The following is a 22,040-nucleotide window of genomic DNA, read 5'->3' as shown; positions in this document are numbered from 1 at the left end:
ATGGTGCCCTGCTCACAATAATAAATACCACTGATAGATGGATTGATTGAAGATAGGAGTCAGAGGTCAGGGGTTCAAATCCCCGCTCTCCCAATTGTCAGCTGTGACTTTGGGCAAGTCACTTAACTTCTCTGTGCCTCAGTTCCCTCATCTGTAAAATGGGGATTAAGACTGTGAGCCTCACGTGGGACAAGCTGATCACCTTGTATCACCCCCCAGCGCTTAGAACAGTGCTTTGCACATAGTAAGCATGTAACAAATGCCATCATTATTATAGAAGACAATGAAGATAGTGGGTCTGTTGTATACAGTGTCCAGAGAAATATGTGTTCATCTCACACTCCACCAGGAATAGGATCTGAGGTGGGTGTATTCAGCCCCTGCCATTGGGTTTGGGGTTTTGTTTTGTTTTTCTTTTTCCCCTTCCTCAAACCCAAGTCATTTTCACCTTTGGCACCTGTGGGCTGGCAGCTGCCTTCCATAAATGCAAAGCACACATTTGTGGTGTTTCTAGGTCAGTGAAAATCAGGAACCCCAAATTAAGTCACATGGCTCCCTTGCGAGTTTCAGTTGCATGTTTAAATGCTTTTTAATTTGGCTAAAGCACTGTAAAATCTGCTAAGAAAGTGAGACTTTTGCCTGGCTCAGGGCGAGGGGAGCCAAGCCTCTTTTTCTTTTTTAATGGTAAGCGCTTACTATGAGCCAGGCACTGTACTAAGCACTAGGGTTGCTAGGATCGAGCTCTGCACACAGTAAGCGCTCAATAAATACGATTGATTGATTGATTGATCGAGGTGATCGGGTTGGATACAGTCCATGTCTTGTCCCATATGGGGCTCAGAGTCATAATCCCCATTTTAGAAGCAGCGTGGCTCAGTGGAAAGAGCCCGGGCTTTGGAGTCAGAGGTCATGGGTTCAAATCCTCATTCCGCCGCTTGTCAGCTGTGTGACTTTGGGCAAGTCACTTCACTTCTCTGTGCCTCAGGTTCCCTCATCTGTAAAATGGGGATTAAGATTGTGAGCCCCCAGTGGGACAACCTGATCACCTTGTAACCTCCCCAGCGCTTAGAGCAGTGCTTTGCACATAGTAAGCGCTTAGTAAATGCCATCATTAATAGTATGTTAGAGAAGCAGCATGGCTCAGTGGAAAGAGCATGGGTTTTGGAGTCAGAGGTCATGGGTTCAAATCCAGGCTCCGCCAATTGTCAGCTGTGTGACTTTGGGCAAGTCACTTAACTTCTCTGGGCCTCAGTTCCCTCATCTGTCAAATGGGGGATGAAAACTGTGAGCCCCACATGGGACAACCTTGGGAAGTACAAGTTGGCAACATATAGAGACAGTCCCTACCCAACAGTGGGCTCACAGTCTAAAAGGGGGAGACAGACAACAAAACCAAACATACTAACAAAATAAAATAAATAGGATAGATATGTACAAGTAAAATAGAGTAATAAATACGTACAAACATATATACATATTGTACTTCCCAAGTGCTTAGTACAGTGCTCTGCACACAGTAAGCGCTCAATAAATACAATTGAATGAATGAATGAACCAGGCATTGTGAGTAGGTTGATGTTAGAGGAGCGAGTGAGGATCAGTAGTGGGGAGAGAAAATGCTAATTGTGTACAGGAAAGTCAGTAGCCAGGAGTTGCTACTTTTCACACCCTTTGGAGTTTTTAAGGTGAGGAGGATGATGTGTATAACTGTTTTTGGAAAATGATCTAGGCATCAGAATAAAGTCAGTACTGGGGTTGGAAGAGAAGGGAGGCAGGGAAGTCTGTGAGAAAGGCCAGTGCAGTAGTCGAGTCCATCCACATCAAACAAAAACTCTTCACCGTTGGCTTTAAAGAAGTCAATCAACTTTGCCCATTCTTACCTCACCTTGCCACTCTCCTACTGCACCCAGCCCACACACCAACCTTCTCACCGTGCCTCAATCTTTTCTATATCGCCACCGACCCCTCACCCACATCTGCCTCTGCCTTGGAATAATAATAATGATGATGATGACGATGGTGGTATTTGTTAAGCACTTACCATGTGCCAAGCGCTGTTCTGAGCTCTGGGGGAGATACAAGGTAATTAAGTTGTCCCACATGGGGCTCACAGTCTTCATCCCCATTTTTACAGATGGGGTCACTGAGGCATAGAGAAGCTAAGTGGCTTGCCCAAAGTCACACAGCTGACAAGTGGCAGAGCAGGGATTTAGAACCATCGACCTCTAACTCCCAAGCCTGGGCTCTTTCCGCTAAGCCAGTGACCTCCCTCCTCAAATCCCACAGACATTTACTCCCCGCAAATCAGTCAATCAATCAATCGTATTTATTGAGCGCTTACTGTGTGCAGAGCACTGTACTAAGCGCTTGGGAAGTACAAGTTGGCAACATATAGAGACAGTCCCTACCCAACAGTGGGAAGCCTTACTGAGGGCTCATCTCCTCCAAGAGGCCTTCCTGACTCAGCCTCCCATTCCCTTCTGCGTCACTCTGACTTGCTCCCTTTGTTCCTCCCCTCTTCCAGCCCCACAGCACTTATATACATATGTAAGTCTCTATATGTTGCCAACTTGTACTTCCCAAGCGTTTAGTACAGTGCTCTGCACACAGTAAGCGCTCAATAAATATGATTGAATGAATGAATGAATGAAGATATCTGTAATTTATTTATACTAATGTCTGTCTCCCCCCTTCTTGACTGTATGCTCTTTGTGAGCAGAGAATGTGTTTGTTTATTGTTGTATTCTCCCAATTGCTTTAATGCAGTGCTCTGCACACAGTAAGCGCTCAATAAATTCAGTCATTCATTCAATCGTATTTATTGAGCGCTTACTGTGTGCAGAGCAGTGTACTAAGCGCTTGGGAAGTACAAGTTGGCAACGTAATAAATATGATTGAATCAATGCATGAATGAGTCAGGATATGCCAAGTTCTTGGCATTTTGGATGGAGAGTAAGGCCAATTTCTGCAGATGTAATTTGTTTTAATGTCTGTTACCCACAGTAGACCATAAGCTCCTTGTGCCATATTTTTCCAACCAGTGCAGTGCTGTGGACTCTGTAAACAAGCACTCAGTAACACTGACGGAGACAGGGTTTGGCAACAGACTGAATATCCTGTCATTGTCATCAAGGTGGTGTATAATAGTAAGTCGCTTGCATCAATCAGTCATATTTATTTAGTGCTTACTATGTGCAGCACACTTTACTAAGCGCTTGGGAGAGTACAGTACACCAGAGTTCGTAGACAGCATTCCCTGTCCACAAAAAGCTGGCAGTCTAATCATGTCAGCGCTTAGAACAGTGCTTTGCGCATAGTAAGCACTTAACAAATACCATCATTATTATTCACACTCTCGTGCCTAGCCTGAGGCCAGACAGGACCCAGGAGCCTAATCAGTTATACCAAAAAGCCACGTGTGTTTTTTCCTCCAAAAGCCCTACCCCACAAAGCAGTTCTTTTCAGCAAGCATCAATGTCAGGCACAGGTGAGAACTGTACTCTGGTTTTTCCCCTGAGGTGAAGCTGCCCTGCTTCCATACTTAGTTTTCTTCCAACTGCTTTCTCTCCCCCCACCCGCTTGTCTATTAACCTAACTACCACCTTGAAAGCAACCGATCTGTAAATTCTATTTTCTGTCTCACCGAACTGACTTAAATTGCTGTCCTTCCTCTCCCCTCACTCTCCCAGCCCTCCCCTCCCACCGTCTTTCCACTTTTAACTACAGATTTCCCTTCCTTCCTTCCCTCCTTCCTTCCTTCCCTCCCTCCCTTCTGGAAATGCTTTTTCTTTCTTCCCAATGCTTTTAATTACTCCATTTCCCCTCCTTCCTTATCTCCAGAGCTCCCTCAACACCAACTGCTCTGGGGCCTGGACTCATCCTCCTTGTCCCTCCTCCCCCTCAATTCTCCCATGATTGGTTTTATAGCGTGGGATCAACTAGGGGGGAAACTGATCCCAAGCACCGGGCCAGCAGTAATTCCCTTCTACTGCCTGTCCATTAGCATTCATTACTGCCCAAGTTTACCTTATTTAATGAGTTTGTTATGGCCCAGATGTTTTGGTCACCAGCCTGGTGGGATGCAAACAGCTCTGTGCTATTTTTTTTTCCTTTTCAATCTGCCAAAAAGTAAGTAATTTTAAAAACTTTGAGAGGTGTTGGGGATGTTACACCTATTTGGTTTTCTCCAGCTGTGTGTGGCCAGTCTAGGACCCTTCTTTTCCCAAACTTGTGAAAAAAGACAAAGCAAAGCCCCCATCAGATAGACTTGCCTGCCCTGGTGGATTGCCGCTGGGGAGCAGCCGGATTTTCTCCAAGGAAAGGGAGAATGGAGCTGCAACCTCTAGGCCTTGTCCAGCTAGTGGAAGGAGGAATGGGGCTGCCTCTCCGCGAGCCCTCAGCCTAGTGCCGTCTACGCTGACCGCCTCTGGGACTCGAGAAATGCTGACCCCACAAAGCAAGAAGGCAGTACTGATAAGTGGTGATGGATCGGAAAGCTAATTTCTGTTAGCCCTTAACTCTAGTGTAAGCACTTGTTGCCTAGAGGAAAGTGCACTGGGATGGGTTTTAATCCCAGTGCTGGGTGACACTAGCCAAATCACTTCACTTCTCTGGGCCTCAGTTTCCTTGTCTGTACAATGGGAAGACCCTCATAGACCGGGAGCCCCCTGTGGGACAGATACTTTGTCTAATCTGCTTATATTGTATTAACTCCAGGGTGTAGCATGCACCCCAATTATTAACATTATGATTATCATCATCATCGCCGTGATTATTATTACTATTATTGAGGCTCGGCAGGTATATGTCCATAAGCAGGCAAGGAGCCCTCAGCGGTGACATCAATCAATCAATCAATCGTATTTATTGAGCGCTTACAGTGGGGAGAGGGGATGCCAACTCTTCAGCTGGGTGCGTGGAGGAAACATAAAGGGGTTGGGAATTGGAATGGTTTTTCTCTTCTTTCGTTGGTTTTCTCACTGTGAACTGCAAACCATGTTATTTTCATTTTTTAATTTTTTTATAGTATTTAAGTGCTTTGTGCCAGGCACCATAGTAAGGACTGGGTAAATTCAAGATAATCAGGTTGGTCATAGCCCCTGTCCCATTTGGGGCTCACGGCATTAATCTCCAATTTACAGAAGAAGTGAAGTGACGTGCCCAAGGTCACACAGCAGACAAGTGGCAGAGCTGAGATTAGAACCCAGGTCCTTCTGACTCCCAAGCCCATCCTCTCTCCAGTAGGCCAAACTGCTTCTCCAAGAGGTCCGTGAAAAACCTCGTGTTGTGGGAGAGCCCTGCCCCAGTGCCCGTTCATTCAGTTGGAATTAATGAGTTATTGGGCTGGTGGTTCAAAGATACCACCACGACAGATGCTTTCCCCTACACATTCCTATATTTCGCCCACCACTACCAAAATCAATCAATAAATCAATCGGTAGTATTTATTGAGCTTTCACTCTGGGGAGAGCACTACGCTTGGGAAGAAAGCAAAATAGAAACAGTAGACACGATCCCAACCTTTAAGGTGCTTGCAGTCTAGCAGGAGTGTCAGGCAGTAGAATAAATAAATACATATATAAATGCATAACCGTAGATTGATTCATTCATTCAATTGTATTTATTGAGCACTTACTGTGTGCAGAGCACTGTACTAAGTGCTTGGGAAGTACAAGTTGGCAACATGTAGAGACGGTCCCTACCCAACAACGGGTCTAGAAGGGGGAGACAGACAACAAAACAAAACATGTGGACAGGTGTCAAGTCATTAGAATAAATAGAAGGAAAGCTAGATGCCCATCATTAACAAAATGTACAATATGTAGATAGAGGAAAGCAGCAGAGTTTAAGGATAAAGACATAAGTACCGTAGGAATTTAAATCTTTGCCATTCATTTCTATTTTATCGTATTAAATACTGTGAGGACAGTGCTCTGCACTTAGTAAGCACTTAATAAATGCCATCATTATTATTTCAAAAACCCAAAGGACTTCTCAGTACACCCCTCTCCACACTCCCCCCTTCCATTCCAGCCATCACTCTACTGCCCAAATCATTTTTCTAAAATAGCACACTGTGCATGTCTTTCCACTCCTCAAAAACCTCCAATGTTGGTTCATTCCTTTCCACAACAAGCCCCTGACCGTTGGCTTTCAGGCACTCTATCAGCTTTCTCCCTCTTAATATCTACTTAATATCCCTCTAATATCTACTTAATACCTGAGAAGCAGCGTGGCTCAGTGGAAAGAGCCCGGGCTTTGGAGTTAGAGGTCACAGGTTCATATCCCAGCTCCGCCAATTGTCAGCTGTGTGACTTTGGGCAAGTCACTTCACTTCTCTGGGCCTCAGTGACCTCATCTGTTAGATGGGGGTGAAGGCTGTGAGCCCCCCGTGGGACAACCGCATCACCTTGTAACCTCCCCAGCGCTTAGAACAGTGCTTTGCACATAGTAAATGCTTAATAAATGCCATTATTATTATTATTACTCTCCTCACCAACCACCCCCCAGCTGTCACTCTTCATTTCTCCCATGCTAATCTAATCCTTCTCAACCCTCCCACCGCCAACCGCTTTGCTTACTCCCTTCTCCCATTTGGAACTCCTTTGCACTTCACATCTGCCCAACTACAGCTCTCCCCATTTTCTAAGCCCCCCTGAAATCCCTACTCCTCCAGGACGCTTTCCCCGATTAATTTTTCTTTTCCCCAGGTCATATCTTGGGAAGTGACCAGGTGGAAAGAACACAAGCCTGAGAGTCAGAACACATGGGTTCTGTCCTGGCTATGCCACTTGCCTGCTGTGGGATTTTCATTCATTCATTCAATCGTATTTATTGAATGCTTACTGTATGCAGAGCACTGTACTAAGCGCTTGAGAAGTACAAGTCGGCAACATGTGAAGACGGTCCTTACCCAACGACGGGCAGTCTAGAAGGGGGAGCAGACAACAAAACAAAACATGTAGACAGGTGTCAAAATCTTCAGAACAAATAGAATTATGGCTATATGCATGTCATTAACAAAATGGATTAGTAAATATGTACAAGTAAAATAAATAGAGTGATGAATCTGTACAGATATATACAAGTGCTGTGGGGAGAGGAAGGAGATAGGGCAGGGGGGATGGGGAGGAGGAGAGGAAGTGGGGGGCTCAGTCTGGGAAAAGGGGGCCACTTAACTTCTCTGAGCCTTAGTGGTCTCATCCATAAAAATAGGGCTCAGCTACCTATTCCCCCTCTCCCTTAGATTGGGGGCCCCATGTGGGACAAATTATATCAACTCCAGCACTTAGTATAGTGCTTAGCACAAAGTAAGCACTTAAGAAATACCATCATTCCTATAATTATCCTCCCAGCTACCTCCTCTGCATTTTCACATTTTCAACCACCCAGAGCACCTGTGTACATAGCAACGTACATTCTTTACTATTTAAGCTCTTCCTCGTCTAAATATCTGTCTTTCCAGTCCCTTCATCCTCCTGCCTGCAAAGCATTTTGTGTCTCCCTTCCCTATTATATTGGAAGATGTTTGAGGAAGAGAATTCTACCTTTTTTTCCCCCAGGTGGTATTTGTTAAGTGCTTACTCGGTGCCAGGCACTGTGCTAAGCACTGGGAAGATAATCAGGTTGGACACAGTCTTTGTCCCCCATGGGGCTCACAGTCTTAATCCCCATTTTAGAGATGAGGTAACTGAGGCCCGGAGAGGTGAAGTGACTTTCCCAGAGTTACACAGCAGGGACGTGGCGGAGCCAGCATTAGAACCCAGGTCCTCTGGCTCCCAGGCCTGTGTTCTTTAATAATAATAATAATAATAATAGTGATGGTATTTGTTAAGCACTTACTATGTGCCAAGCGCTGGGGTAGATACAGGGTAATCAGGTTGTCCAACACGGGGCTCACAGTCTTAATCCCCATTTTACAGATGAGATAACTGAGGCAAGAGAAGTTAAGTGACTTGCCCAAAATCACACAGCAGAGATGTGGCAGAGCCGGAATTAGAACCCATGACTCCTGACTCCCAAGCCCGGGCTCTTTCCACTAGGACATGCTGCTTCTCTTCTCCTTCTACCACAGTCTCCCAAATACTCAGACTAGAACCCATCACCCAGTAGGTGCTCAATAAATGGTATCGGTTGGCTGATCCGGAGAGGGCAGTGAGGCTGAGGCTGGAAAATGGTAAACTTGTGTCCACTTCCCACCCTGAATCAGTGTGATCCCCCTTGGGTGTTGTGTTGCTTTTAGAACTAGCTTGGGTTGTGGGAAGAACTTAAACATTTCTACTTATTCTTATGTGCTCTCCTGAGGGCTTAGTGTCGTGCTCTGCACTCAATGAGCGTTTAGTAAATACCACTGATTGACTGATTCAGCTGGGTGTGCCTAGATCCTGGGCAAGTGTCAAGATCTCAATAATTCTGCTGCGTTGTACTCTCCCAAGCGCTTAGTATAGTGCTCTGCACATGGTAAGCACTCAGTAAATTTCATTGATCGATTGAGTGACTGATAATGCACCTTGGATTTTATTCTCTATTTTTTGTTTTTGTTAAGCGCATACTATGTGGCTGGAACTCTTCTAATCAGGTTGGACACAGTCCCCGTCTCACATGGGGCTCACAGTCTAAATAGGAAGGAGATCAGTTATTTAGCTCCCAATTTGCAGATGATTCCATTAGGGTGACATATTTGGAAAGGGTCAGGGTGAGAGTAATGCCCTTAAGGAACGATCCTGGGTCAAAAAGGAAAATGTTGGACGTGTTTTTGTTTTGTCTTGTTCAGTCTAGAGTTTCACTCCAGAATTGGGACAGTGGGTAGTTGGGTGGGATCACGGGTGGTGGGGATGCTTTAGAGAGGCAGCAATGGATGCCCTATCAATTGTTGCTTTTTAACCACTCCTGGGTGATGTTGACCTACATTGATGATGACGATGATGGCATTTGTTAAGCGCTTACTTTGTGCCAGTCACTGTCCTAAGCGCTGGGTTAGATACAAAATAATCAGGTTGCCCCACGTGGAGCTCACAGTCTTCATCCCCATCTTACGGATGAGGTACCTGAGGCCCAGAGGAGCTAAGTGACTTGCCCAAAGCCACACAGCTGACAAGTGGCAGAGTCAGGATTGGAACCCACGACCTCTGACTCCTAAACTCAGGCTTTTTCCACTAAGCCAGGCTGCTTGTCTACTTTGTCAATCCCATGATTACTTGACGGCTTTTCTGATGCCCTTAGGAGGGGTTTTATTTGGAAGCTGGAGGTAATAATAATAATAATAATAATGATGATGGCACTTATTAAGCGCAAAGCACTGTTCTAAGCGCTGGGGAGATTACAAGGTGATCAGGTTGTCCCCCGGGGGCTCACAGTCTTAATCCCTGTTTTACAGATGAGATAACTGAGGCACAGAGAAGTTGTGACTTGCCCAAAGTCACACAGCTGACAAGCGATGGAGCCGGGATTTGAACCCATGACCTGCAAAGCCCGGGCTCTTTCCACTGAGCCACACTGCTTCTCTGTTGAGGGTCTCTTGTCTGGATCCAACAGAAGACGTGCCCAGCTGGTCCTGGATAAGGAAGAGAGATGGGCTAAGTTTCTGTTTGAAAATCCCGAGGCTGCTGGACTCAGGGTTGGGTGAAGAGATGAATGGATGAATCTGAGCATGGTGTCATCTGAAAGGATAGTTTGTAGGCTCATAGTAGCAAGCGGTTAGAACAGTGCCTGGCACATAATAAGTGCTTAAACAAATACCATTTAAAAAATGGGTGTATTTGGTAAGTGCCAAGCACTGTACTTAGCGCTGGAGTAGAGACAGTCAGATGGGACACAGCCCCTTATCCCACAAGGGGATCACAGCCTAAAAGAGAGGGTGAGGGCAGGTATTTCATCCCCATTTTACAGCTGTGGAAACTAAGGCCCCCAAATCAAAGTGACTTACCCAAGATTACCCAAAAGGTCATGGAGCTGGGATTAGAACCCATGTCCTCTGACTCCCAGCGTGGCGCAGTGGAAAGAGCCCGGGCTTGGGCGTCAGATGTCATCGGTTCAAATCTCGGCTCCGCCACTTGTCAGCTGTGTGACTTTGGGCAAGTCACTTCACTTCTCTGGGCCTCAGTTACCTCATCTGTAAAATGGGGATTAAGACTGTGAGCCCCCTGTGGGACAACCTGATCACCTTGTAAACTCCCCAGTTCTTAGAACAGTGCTTTGCACATGGCAAGTGCTTAATAAATGCCATTATTATCATTATTATACCAGCCACATTTTTTGCACTTTGCACATGATCTTTTGTCCTTCCGTAATTAACGATACTGTCCTCAAAGCAGGTTTTGCTTTTCAAGAGGAAAAATTCAGAGATTATTCAAGGGTGCCGTTCCCTTTCAAGCAGAAATTATGCACCATGGAGTTGAACTCAAGCTAATTTTAAGATGTCTTGGTTTGTTTTTTTCCAAATAACTGAGATCCACTTATCTCTCTATGAAAGTTTTGTATATTAATGTCACTAGTCATCTTAGAAATATTTTGGCCTTGAGTCTAATCCGTGCATTGAACCCAATTCGTTTGGGAAATACTTCTGTGGGTACTTGAATGTGAAGGGCTAAATTTGTAATTCTAATACTGGGATTCCGAATTAGTATAGTATTGGTCATGAAAATATACCAAAGGGCTTTTGCTACACAATTGGATGATTGATCAATTGCTCCAAACGGCCCACATCAAATTATTTAATAGTGATGTGACTCAGGAAATGGTTTTTATTTGGAAATGGGAAATCTTGTGCCTCCTTACCTCGACAGAACACTAGCAATTTTCCCTAATGTTTTTTTTGGTAGTATTTGTTAAGTGCTCACTATGTGCCAAGTACTGTACTGAGTGCCTGGGATAGAAAAACTCCTCACTCTCAGCTTCAAGGCTGTCCATCACCTCGCCCCCTTCTACCTCACCAGCCTTCTCACTTTCTCCAGCCCAGCCTGCACCCTCTGCTCCTCTGCCGCTAACCTCCTCCCCGGGCCTCATTCTCACCTGTCCCGCCATCGACCCCTGGCCCACGTCCTTCCCCTTGCCTGGATTGTCCTCCCTCCACACATCCCCCAAACTAGCTCTCTTCCTCCCTTCAAAGCCCTACTGAGAGCTCACCTCCTCCAGGAGGCCTTCCCAGACTGAGCCCCCTTTTTCCTCTCCTCCTCCCCTCCTTATTGCCCCCCGCTGCCCTACCTCCTTCCCCTCCCCACAGCACTTGTATATATTTATACGTATTTATTACTCTATTTTACTTGTACATATTTATTACTCTATTGTATTAGTGATGTGCGTATAGCTATAATTCTATTTATTCAGACGGTTTTGACACCTGTCCACATGTTTTGTTGTGTTGTCTGTCTCCCCCTTCTAGACTGTGAGCCCGTTGTTGGGCAGGGACCGTCTCTATATGTTGCCGACTTGTACTTCCCAAGCGCTTAGTACAGTGATCTGCACGCAGTAAGTGCTCAATAAAGACAATTGAATGAATGAATGAATAGATCCAAGATAATCAGGATTGACCACAGTCTCTGTCCCACATGGGGCTCACAGCCTAAATCGGAGGAAGGAAGTTGACTGCCACACTAAGTGTGTGCAGCCAGGAGAGTGGTTCAAATGCCTTGTTCTATGAAGGTTCTCCTAGAATAATAATTATAATTATAATAATGTTGGTATTTGTTCAGCGCTTACCATGTGCAAAGCACTGTTCTAAGCGCTGGAGGAAATACAAGGTGATCAGGTTGTCCCACGTGGGGCTCACAGTCTTCATCCCCATTTTACAGATGAGGTCACTGAGGCACAGAGAAGTGAAGTGACTCACCCAAGGTCCTAGAAGCGCTTTTGGAAGCACGAACCCTGAAATAAGTTGAGACTCTCCAGTACAAAGCGTGGAGATTTCCTGGGTCTGTTGAGGCTCTTAGATTACAGAACCATTGAGGGAAGGGAGTCATGTCGATTTCCTAACCTTGTAATTGTTCCTAGGGCTTAGTATAGTACCCTGCACACAGTAAGTGCTTAATAAACACTGCTGCTACTCCTTCTCCCCTTCTACTGGTTGAAAAAATGGGGAGACCAAAGCCACTTAATTAGCTTGAGGGTCCCCTTCACATGCTTTAGTTGGGGTTCATGACTGTTGCAGACATCTATAGGAAAGTACAGTCAGTCAGTAGTACTTATCCACTGCCAGAGACTGTTCTCAGCACTTCGGCAAAGTCAGAGACCCGATCCCTGTCTGTAAGGAGCTTAAAGATCCAAAATAATTTATGGAAAGAGGAAAGCGAAATGAATATATAAATGAGAAAGTGCTTAAATAATTGGGTATGTTAGTTGAGGCAACCGACTACTACTGGACGTGAAATGTAAGATCCTGATCTAGTTATGTGAACATAGGTGTTTGAAGATAATAATAATAACAGTAATAATGATAGCATTTATTAAGCGCTGACTATGTGCAAAGCACTGTTCTAAGCGCTAGGGAGGTTACAAGGTGATCAGGTTGTCCCACAGTCTTAATCCCCGTTTTACAGATGAGGGAACTCAGGCCCAGAAAAGTGAAGTGACTCACCCAAAGTCACACAGCTGACAAGTGGCGGAGTCGGGATTTGAACCCATGACCTCCGACTCCCAAGCCTGTGCTCTTTCCACTGAGCCATGCTGCTTCTCGTATCTGTTTTGCCTTCTGTCCTCGCCTTCTGGGCCTCTGTATGAAAGAGAGCCAGGTGAGAGCTCAAAGATTGAGATTCCATTAGTGAACATGTGGTCAATGAATACTATTACCTCTCCTACTAATCCTACCTCTACTCATTCTCTTTCCCGAGCTATTCTTGTTGTAGGGGAGATCAGGATGTCCCTGATTTGAATGTCCTTCCACTCAGGAAAGCTGTGTGTTTTACTACATGTTTTCTCTGAATCGTCAGTGTCCTTCCTCCCAGTGGAGTTGACAGCCTGCCAGGGTGATCGACTGAAGGAACTGATGCAGTTTGGAATTAAATGGTTTCTCCTGTGACCACAGCACAGTCCCCCACCCCCTCTCCCGGCCGAGAACTTCCTGAGCAGTGGGCCGTATTTTCATCTGGTTCGTGAAGAAGCAGGAAACAGCTCTTTAATCACAGAGCAAATTAGCGTTGTCGGGGAAAGAGATCCAGGACTCTGCCGGGGCCGTTCCGAGGTCCGGCCCCTGTTTTTGGAGAATTTGGGGTTTGGGCAGCGGTGGTAAAATTCACGTGAATGGAGAAGTCCTGTGGTGATAAGAATAATGATAAGAATAGTGTTTAAGTGCTTACTGGGTGCCAAACACTGCACTAAGCACTGGTGTAGCTTCAAGATAATCAGGTCAGACACAGTCCCCATCCCACACGGGGCTTGCATTCTAAGCAGGAGAGAGCAGGTATTTAACCTCCATTTTACAGATGAGGCAACTGAGGCACAGAGAACAAGAGTGGCAAAGCCAGGATTAAAATCCAGCAAGCCAAACAAATTGAAATGGACCCAAGAGACCTCTCCCACCAAAAACCAGGCCCCACTGGGAATGCCGAAAGTAGTACCCTATTGTAGTTAGGCAGCGTACCAACTGTGTTGTAGTGTGCTCTCTTAAGTTCTTAGTACAGTGCTCTGCATAGAGAAATTATTGATTGGTTGATTGATTAGGCACTAATGAATTCATAAACTGTAAGGAAAATTGCAATCGCAGGGGCAGGGTTTTATTTTTCCTATCAACTGAACCCTCCACCGCACGGGCAGGCCTAGGCACGCCTCATCTGACAGACAGATGGACAGATTGAGCCACCGGAATCCCTGGTTCCTGTTCCGAACAAAAAGGCCCTTCACCCCGCAGTGTTCGCATGACTCTGACTCTACCAGCTGGGATCGAACTGAAAAAACTGGCGGACGGCAGGCAAGCGCCCCCCCCCCCCCAACCGGCCCCCCAGGGGCCCCGAAGGAAAGCCTCACGTTTGTTTCTCATCGAAACCACATGTGGTGGAAGCACAGGAAGGAAGTGCCAGCGGGTCAGAGGTCGGCCCCGGGATGGAGGTTGCAAGGGGAGTGTTTATGACAGGGTTTGCGGGGATGGTTCAGTCCCTGGGGGGTCTGGAGGTGAGCGGGCTCTTTTGGAGCCCCTCTCGAGCTTTCTAGTCGAACGAACGCCCAGCCCCCCCGCCACAGTAAACGGAGACACCCCAGAGCTCTGGCCCCAAGATGGTCCAAGGCAAGATTGGGGCCTGCCTGTGGGAAAGAGGAGGAAGGGGGAGATGAGGAGGGAGTGAGGGAGGAGGGGAGGTCCAGGTGTGGCTTATGGGGAGGAGACCCAAGAGCTCCAGGGATGGATTTTCTGCTTCTGGCTTCCAGGAAGGGGAGGGGGGGCAGCCTCAGGAAGTCACCGGATTCCAAAGGAAGACGACTGAGGATGCTTTATGGCTTGAAAACCTTCAACTGAAGCTCTCAGGGCAGGGCCTTCTCGCTCTTTTCCAAGTCGGAGGAGTAGGGAAGGGAGACAGGGACTCGGCAGGCCTGGACTCGAATTCAAGTTCTTCTCACCCCCACCGCTCAGCACAGTCCCTGAGCGCTGATTTATGTGCTGCTCACTGTCCTGGATGCCTAGCGAGAAGCAGGGTAGCCTCGTGAAAAGAGTCCAGCCCTGGGATTCAGAGGACTGGGCTTCCAGTCTCAGCTCTGCACTTGCCTGATGTGTGACCTCGGGCAAGTCACTTCACTTCTCAGGGCCTCAATTTCCTCAGCTGTAAAATGAGGCCAAAACACCAATCCTCCCTCCCCCTAAGACTGCAAGCTTCATGTGGGACAGAGACTGTGGTCCAACTTGATCTTGTATCTATCCAAGTGTTCAGTACAGTGCTTGGGACATAGTAAATGCTTAACAAATACTATCATTGTTATTAGAATTATTAGTACTATTGCTACTAATGGATTCAGAGGTGTATACTCCATATCTACCAACTACTTACTGCTCTTCTGATATTTCTGCTCTCTTCACCCATTGCACCCCAACTTGAACTCTTTGCCCCCCCAAACAAACTTCCCAGTTGTACCTCACACTCAAATCCTATCTCCTCCTCCTCATTGCTCCCATCTTTCCCTCACTTGGAACACCCTCTCCCCTTGAAGCCACAGACCAAATCTCCAAATCCCTCCGAAAAGCCATGTCCTCCAGGAGGCCCAAGCGCTTGGAAACAGTTCAAAGTGCTTTGTGGGCTGGACTCTCAATCTACCAACTCTGCTGTATTGGTCTCTCCCAAACACTTAGTACAGCGCTCTGCACCCAGTAAGCGCTCAGTAAATATCACCGCTTGATTCTTAATGGTGATTGAGAAAGCCAGGATGAGCACATCCACATCCTGCCTCTGACCTGGAAACGCCCTCCCTCTTCATATCCGACAGATAATTGCTCTCCCCACCTTCAAGAAATCTTCCCCCTCCACCATGTCCCTGCTGTGCAACCTTGGGCAAGTCGCTTAGCTTCTCTGTGCCTCAGTTCCCTCATCTATAAAATGGGACCCTGTTCTCCTCCTAATTAGAACCCCGAGCCCCGTGTCAGACCCGATGCTCTCGTATCTACCCCAGTGCTTACTACAGCGCTTGGCACATAGTAAGCAATTAACAAATACCACAATTCTTCTCATTATTATTATTTTCATTATCATCATTATTATCACCTCCACCCCAGTGTTGGCTGAGCCTGCAGGAGACAGAACAGAGAGCTAGATGCTGAGGTCTGGGGGGAGTGGAGGTGGCAGGGGCATTCGGGCTATCTATTCTATTTATTTTATTTTGTTAGTAGGTTTGGTTTTGTTCTCTGTCTCCCCCTTCTAGACTGTGAGCCCGCTGTTGGGTAGAGACTGTCTCTATGTGTTGCCGACTTGTACTTCCCAAGCGCTTAGTACAGTGCTCTGCACACAGTAAGCGCTCAATAAATACGATTGATTGATTGATTGGCAGGGGTACCACCCTGTCTTAGAGTAGTGGGCAGAGGAGTGAAATTCTTGCAGATTTCATAACCCACCCCTGGTTTCCCCCTCCCCTCCCCAACGATCACACCAGGTTACATTGTGTTCCTGCTGTTGAGTGAGTAGGGTGGGAGGAATACCGGAAAAGCTGATTTTCACCAAGGGCAACCAAAGCTATGCACCAGGCCCAGATGGGATAGCAGTTCACAGCGGGATTTTGCCTCCCATATTTGTTAGGCCCCCCGCCCTGCGTCGGGGGCACTAGATTTCTGAGAAGGCAGAGTGGGGTATCTGTTGGACTGTAGTGGGAGAAGCCAGTGTTACCCTCAAAGCTGGAAGCACGTTGGGAGAGCCCAAACAGGAATTTTTATACCTTGAGTTACCCTGTAGAAGCTGGAGGCACAAAAGCGAACAGCTTGACAGTTGCCTTGAATCATTCAGAGAAGCGGCGTGGCTCAGTGGACAGAGCCTGGGCTTTGGAGTCAGAAGTCATGGGTTCAAATCCTGGCCCCGCCAACTGTCAGCTGTGTGACTTTGCGCAAGTCACTTCTCTGTGCCTCAGTTCCCTCATCTGTAAAATGGGGATGAAGACTGTGAGCCCTCCATGGGACAACCTGATCACCTTGTAACCTCCCCAGCAGTTAGAATAATGCTTTGCACATAGTAAGCACTTAAAAAATGCCATCATTATTATTATTATTATTATTCAATCAGTTGTATTGAGCGCTTACCATGTGCAAAGCACTGTATTAAATGCTTGGGAAGTACAAATCGGCAACATATAGAGACGGACCCTACCCAACAACAGGCTCACGGTCTAGAAGGAGGAGACAGACAACAAAACAAGTAGACAGGTGTCATTACCATCAGAATAAATAGGATTTTAGCTATATACACATAATTAATAAAATAAATAGATTAATAAATATGTACAAATATACACAAGTGCTGCAGGGAGGGCAAGGGGGTAGGGTGGGGGGCGATGGGGAGGGGAGGAGGAGAGGGAAAAGTGGGGGGCTTAGTCTGGGAAGGCCTCCTGGAGGAGATGGGCTCTCAGAAGGGCTTTGAAGCGAGGAAGAGAGCTAGTTAGGTGGATGTGTGGAGGGAGGGCATTCCAGGCCAGGGGAAGGAGGTGGGCCGGGGGTCGACGGCGGGACAGGTGAGAATGAGACCCAGTGAGGAGGTTAGCAGCAGCAGAGGAGCAGAGGGTGCAGGCTGGGCTGGAGAAGGAGAGAAGGGAGGCGAGGTAGGAGGGCGCGAGGTGATGGACAGCCTTGAAGCCGAGAGTGAGGAGTTTTTGCTTGATTCGAAGGTTGGTAGGCAACCACTGGAGATTTTTGAGGAGGGGAGTGACATGCCCAGAGCATTTCTGTACAGAGATAATCCAGGCAGCAGAGTGAAGTATAGACTGAAGCGGGGAGAGACAGGAGGATGAGAGATGAGAAAGGAGGCCGATGCAGTAATCCAGCTGGAATAGGATGAGAGATTGAACCAGCCAGGTAGCGGTTTGGATGGAGAGGAAAGGGCAGATTCTTGGCGATGTTGTGGAGGTGAGACGGGCAGGTTTTGGCGATGGATTGGATGTGTGGGGTGAATGAGAGAGCGGAGTCAAGGATGACACCAAGGTTGTGGGCTTGTGAGACAGGGAGGATGGTAGTGCCACCTACAGTGATGGGAAAATCAGGGAGAGGACAGGGTTTGGGAGGGAAGATAAGGAGCTGTCTTGGACATGTTGAGTTTTAGATGGCGGGCAGACATCCAGGTGGAGATGTCCTGAAGGCAGGAGGAGTTACAAGCCTGGAGGGAGGGAGAGAGAACACGGGTGGAGATGTAGATTTGGGTACCATCAGCGTAGAGATGATAGTTGAAGCTGTCAGTGGTATTTATTGGGTGCTCCCTGTGTGCAGAGCACTCAACGAAGACCTTGGGAGAGTACAATGCAATAGAGCTGGTTGAGTTATCTCTCCTCTAGGCTGTAATTTCATTGCAGGCAGGAAACATGTCTCCCGACTCTGTTATGTTGTATCATTCCATCTATTTATTGAGCATTTCCTGTGCTTAAGAGAGTATGGTATAGCAGAGTCATTCCCTGCCCACAACGAGTGTACAGTCTCGAGGGGAAGACAGACATTAATATCAATAAATAAATGTGCATGAGTGCTGCGGAGCTGAGGGCGAGGTGAAAACACGGAACAAATCCAACCCAAGTGCTTAGTACTGTTCTCTGTACACAGTAGCACTCAAATATTGTTGATTGGTAGACATGATCTCTGCCCATGAGGAGCTTAGAGCAAGGGTAGACGGCTATTAAAATAAATTACACATAGGGTGTTGCTCAAAGCGTGCATATACAGGTGCATAGTCTACACAGAGAGGCGGGTAGATAGGGGAAATGAGGTCTTAGTTGGGGAAGACCTCTTAGAGGTGGTGTGATTTTAGGAGGGTTTTAAAGGTGGGGAGTGTGGTGGACTGTCGTATACGAAGGACGATCATGGCCAGAGGGAGAACATGGGCGAGGGGTCAAAGGCGAAGCAATCGCTGTTCATTGAGTAGGTTGGAGTTAGATGAACAGAGCGTGCAGTTAGGGTTGTAGTCGATCAGCGTGGCCTAGTGGATAGAGCACAGACGTGGGAGTCTGAAGGATGTGGGTCCTAATCCCTGCTCTGCCACTCGTCTGCTGTGTGACCCTGGGCAAGTCACTTTACTTCTCTGCGCCTCAGTGACCTCATCTGTAAAATGACTCCCAGGCTGGTGCTCTATTCACTAGGCCACACTGATTCTCACTTGGTGAAGAGTGGGCCCTCCACCATCCCTAAATTTTCCTTAATTTCCCACTCTACATCCCTGAGAGCCCCTTCTCCCTTTAAGTGGGCCCTCCACCATCCCTAACTTTTCCTCACGCTACATCCTTGAGACCCCCTCCTCCCTTTATCCAAAACCCTGGAGAACTTGCCAGTATTTCCCATCTGCATAAATAATCTGTGATCTTGCTTTCCTTAGGCTAATGGCGTTCTCCAGAATTGCCTGCTAGTGGAGGGAGACGTTTGTGTTGTTGCTGTTTTCTTCCAATCGTGTTTTCAGGATACACCAGTGTATCTTCGTCCTCATCCATTTGTCCACCTGTGGTGTTTTTCAGGGATAGGAGGCCTGCAGGAGTTCGTCCTCAAATCTGCCACCCTGTCTACGTCTCCGTCCTGCTCCCCTTTTATACCGCTCAACTTTGAGGCCACGCCTATTGTCCGAGTTGCCATCGAACCAAAGCATCCAAGTAAGAGTTTCTTTTTTTAAGACACTGTACAGAGTTTGGTCAAAAGTGAACCAAAAACCAGACATTTTTTAATAGTATGGTGAAGGTTGCTCCTCGGGATAGGAACATTATTGACTTCAGTGAGTGGCTCAGTGGAAAGAGCACGGGCTTTGGAGTCCGGGGCATGGGTTCGAATTCTGGCTCTGCCAATTGTCAGCTCTGTGACTTTGGGCAAGTTACTTAACTTCTCTGTGCCTCAGTTCCCTCATCTGTAAAATGGGGATGAAGACTGTGAGCCCCCACCGTGGGACAACCTGATCACTTTGTAACCTCCCCAGCGCATAGAGCAGTGCCTTGCACATAGTAAGTGCTTAATAAATGCCAATATTATTATTATTATCTTCGATTGAGATGCAACCCTTATTCTTCTTGATTTTGGATTAAAGATTTCTCACCCTCTGATCTTTTCGAAAAATGATAAAACATCGACCTAAAATACCTTTTCCTTTTTTGTCCCCCCACACTTTCTAACTCTGGTTTCTGATGAAGAGACTTTTTCCAGGTGTTAACTGCTCGACAGAAAGGGGAAAAACAATTTAGTATTAATTTAATATTAATTAATTGTGTCCCTGATGTATTGTACTCTCCCAAGTGCTTAGTTCAGTGCTCTACACAAGGTATGCACACCGTGCCTCAATGAATACCATGGATTGATTGTGTCACTTAAATTCAGCGTGGTGTTTATTTAAATTTGCTGGGTTTTGTCAGGGAGGTAGTCATCATCAGTGGTATTTGTTGAGTGTGCAGAGCACTTACTAAGCACTTGGGAGGGTACAAGCCACGAGAAGCAGCGTGGCTCAGTGAAAAGAGCCCGGGCTTTGGAGTCAGAGGTCATGGATTCTAATCCTGGCTCCGCCACATGTCTGCTATGTGACCTTGGGCAAGTCACTTAGCTTCTCTGAGCCTCAGTTCCCTTATCTGTAAAATGGGGGTTAAGGCTGTGAGCCCCACGTGAGACAACCTGATCACCTTGTATCCCTCCCAGCGCTTAGTACAGTGCTTTGCACATGGTAAGCGCTTAACAAACACCATTATTATTATTATTATTGCTACTCCTACTCATCATTGCTAGTACCACCAACACCACCACCATCCCATTAATACTACTGCCACTCCCCCTTCTAGACTGTGAGCCTGTTGTTGAGTAGGGATTGTCTCTATCTGTTGCCAAATTGTACTTTTCAAGAGCTTAGTACAGTGCTCTGCACACAGTAAGCGCTCAATAAATACGATTGAATGAATGAATGCCACCACCACTTCCACCAGCATCAACAGTCAATGCCCGATCAGCTCTCTGGTTCAGGACACCTGGGAACAGTCGGTGGTATCTCCTTTTCCACTTCCCTTATTAAAAGACTCAAATTGGTTTTCCGGCTTTATCGATGACATTTCGGCAGGCCTGGTGAAATGAAGGGCTGTCACTTCTTAGTGAGAACTGTCCGTGACACTTCGGCCCACACACCTGCTGAAAGGAAAAAAAAAACTTCACCTGCAGCGTCTCTGGGTAGTGCAGTTACATGGCAGTAGCATAATTTTCCGGAGAGAAGGCCGTTTTTCAAAATAAATGGGGATTTGGTGACAGTGCCTGGAGATCCTGTGCAGTTGCAGTTTGACTGTTGGGACTTGGGACCTCGTCCAGATTTCTTCATAAGATGCTCCGGTTTTACAAATTGTCTGGCTAGGCGTTCTAGTTTTTGATTCTACAGCTGATTTACACAGAACATAGTGCCTTCTGTGTTAAGACCCATGGCCTGCTTAACCCCAGTTCTCAGACAATGAATACATGGACTGTTGAGTCGTTTCCCAAAACCCCTCAAGGCTCACCCCAGACTTCTGTCTGGTGCAGTCTGCCCTCCCTCCTTGAATCTTTTCGGGGTTGTCCAGCCTGCCTCCCCCTCAGATCAAACAAAGAGCCCTGTTTTGAACTGGTTAGGTTTTCCTTACTCCATGGCAAACTAGACCCAGCCCTTTTATGACTCATTGTCTGTTTGAGGTCTTCTTGAAGAAACATGTAGGATAGCTCTCCAGATCAACTGGGAGAAGGTGTTGCATCTGAGAATTAGTTTGGTAAAGTCCAGCCCAGTTTGGGAAGCCCCATGGGGTTCTTCTAGATGGCTAAGAAAAGCTTTCGGGATGAGTTGCTGGAAGTAGCGGAGATGTGGCTCTAAAATTGTAAGGTAGAGAATCAACGGTTCCTTGTCTTTAAACCTGGTTTGGAGAATTGAATCCGAACCGTCCAGGAATCGAAGGACGCGTCCTTATTCATTTCACCTCCTTATGCCCCCAGATCGTTCAGTCAGTCAGGGCTGGATAGAGCAGAGCGCTGCACTAAACCACCAGATTCGCTAGTCAGTAGCCTTCTTGGGTTGGAGTGAAACGCTTCTGTTTGTGTCCACCTAGGCGAGATGCCCCAGCTGGTCAGAGGCATGAAGCTTTTAAACCAGGCCGATCCTTGTGTCCAGGTGCTGATCCAGGAGACAGGAGAGCACGTGCTGGTCACTGCCGGCGAGGTCCACCTGCAACGCTGCCTGGATGACTTGAAGGAGAGGTTAGGAGTGTATGCGCGTGGCTGTGCACGTGCACGTGGCGGGCGGAGACGGAGCAGCGGGGAGGCGGTTGGGGAAACAGAAGAATAAATTTTTAGTTTCGGCGTGTTGTCGCGGCATTTCTCAGTCTGTTCAACTTGCAAGTCTGATTTATCTCCGGGAAGACCGAGTTCTCCCTCCGCCCAGCCTCGGCTGGCAATCAGATCGTAAATACATGTTTTA

At 47.0% G+C, this 22,040-nt stretch overlaps 1 protein-coding gene across 2 annotated transcripts in view; it reads left to right on the top strand.

The window, feature by feature from the left end:
• Positions 1 to 22,040, top strand: part of EFL1 (elongation factor like GTPase 1) — a 229,045-nt gene that overhangs the window by 148,225 nt on the left and 58,780 nt on the right. For both annotated transcript variants that reach the window (XM_038767270.1, XM_038767271.1), the window contains exons 16-17: positions 19,102 to 19,233; positions 21,673 to 21,820. In XM_038767270.1, coding sequence (XP_038623198.1) covers positions 19,102 to 19,233; positions 21,673 to 21,820 — 280 coding nt within the window. The remainder of the gene's footprint in view (positions 1 to 19,101; positions 19,234 to 21,672; positions 21,821 to 22,040) is intronic.

Source organism: Tachyglossus aculeatus, chromosome 26 (genome assembly GCF_015852505.1).
Source record: "Tachyglossus aculeatus isolate mTacAcu1 chromosome 26, mTacAcu1.pri, whole genome shotgun sequence".
NCBI lineage: Eukaryota > Metazoa > Chordata > Mammalia > Monotremata > Tachyglossidae > Tachyglossus > Tachyglossus aculeatus.
Note: the sequence above shows the minus strand (reverse complement) of the source record. Positions and strands in the feature narration are given on the sequence as shown.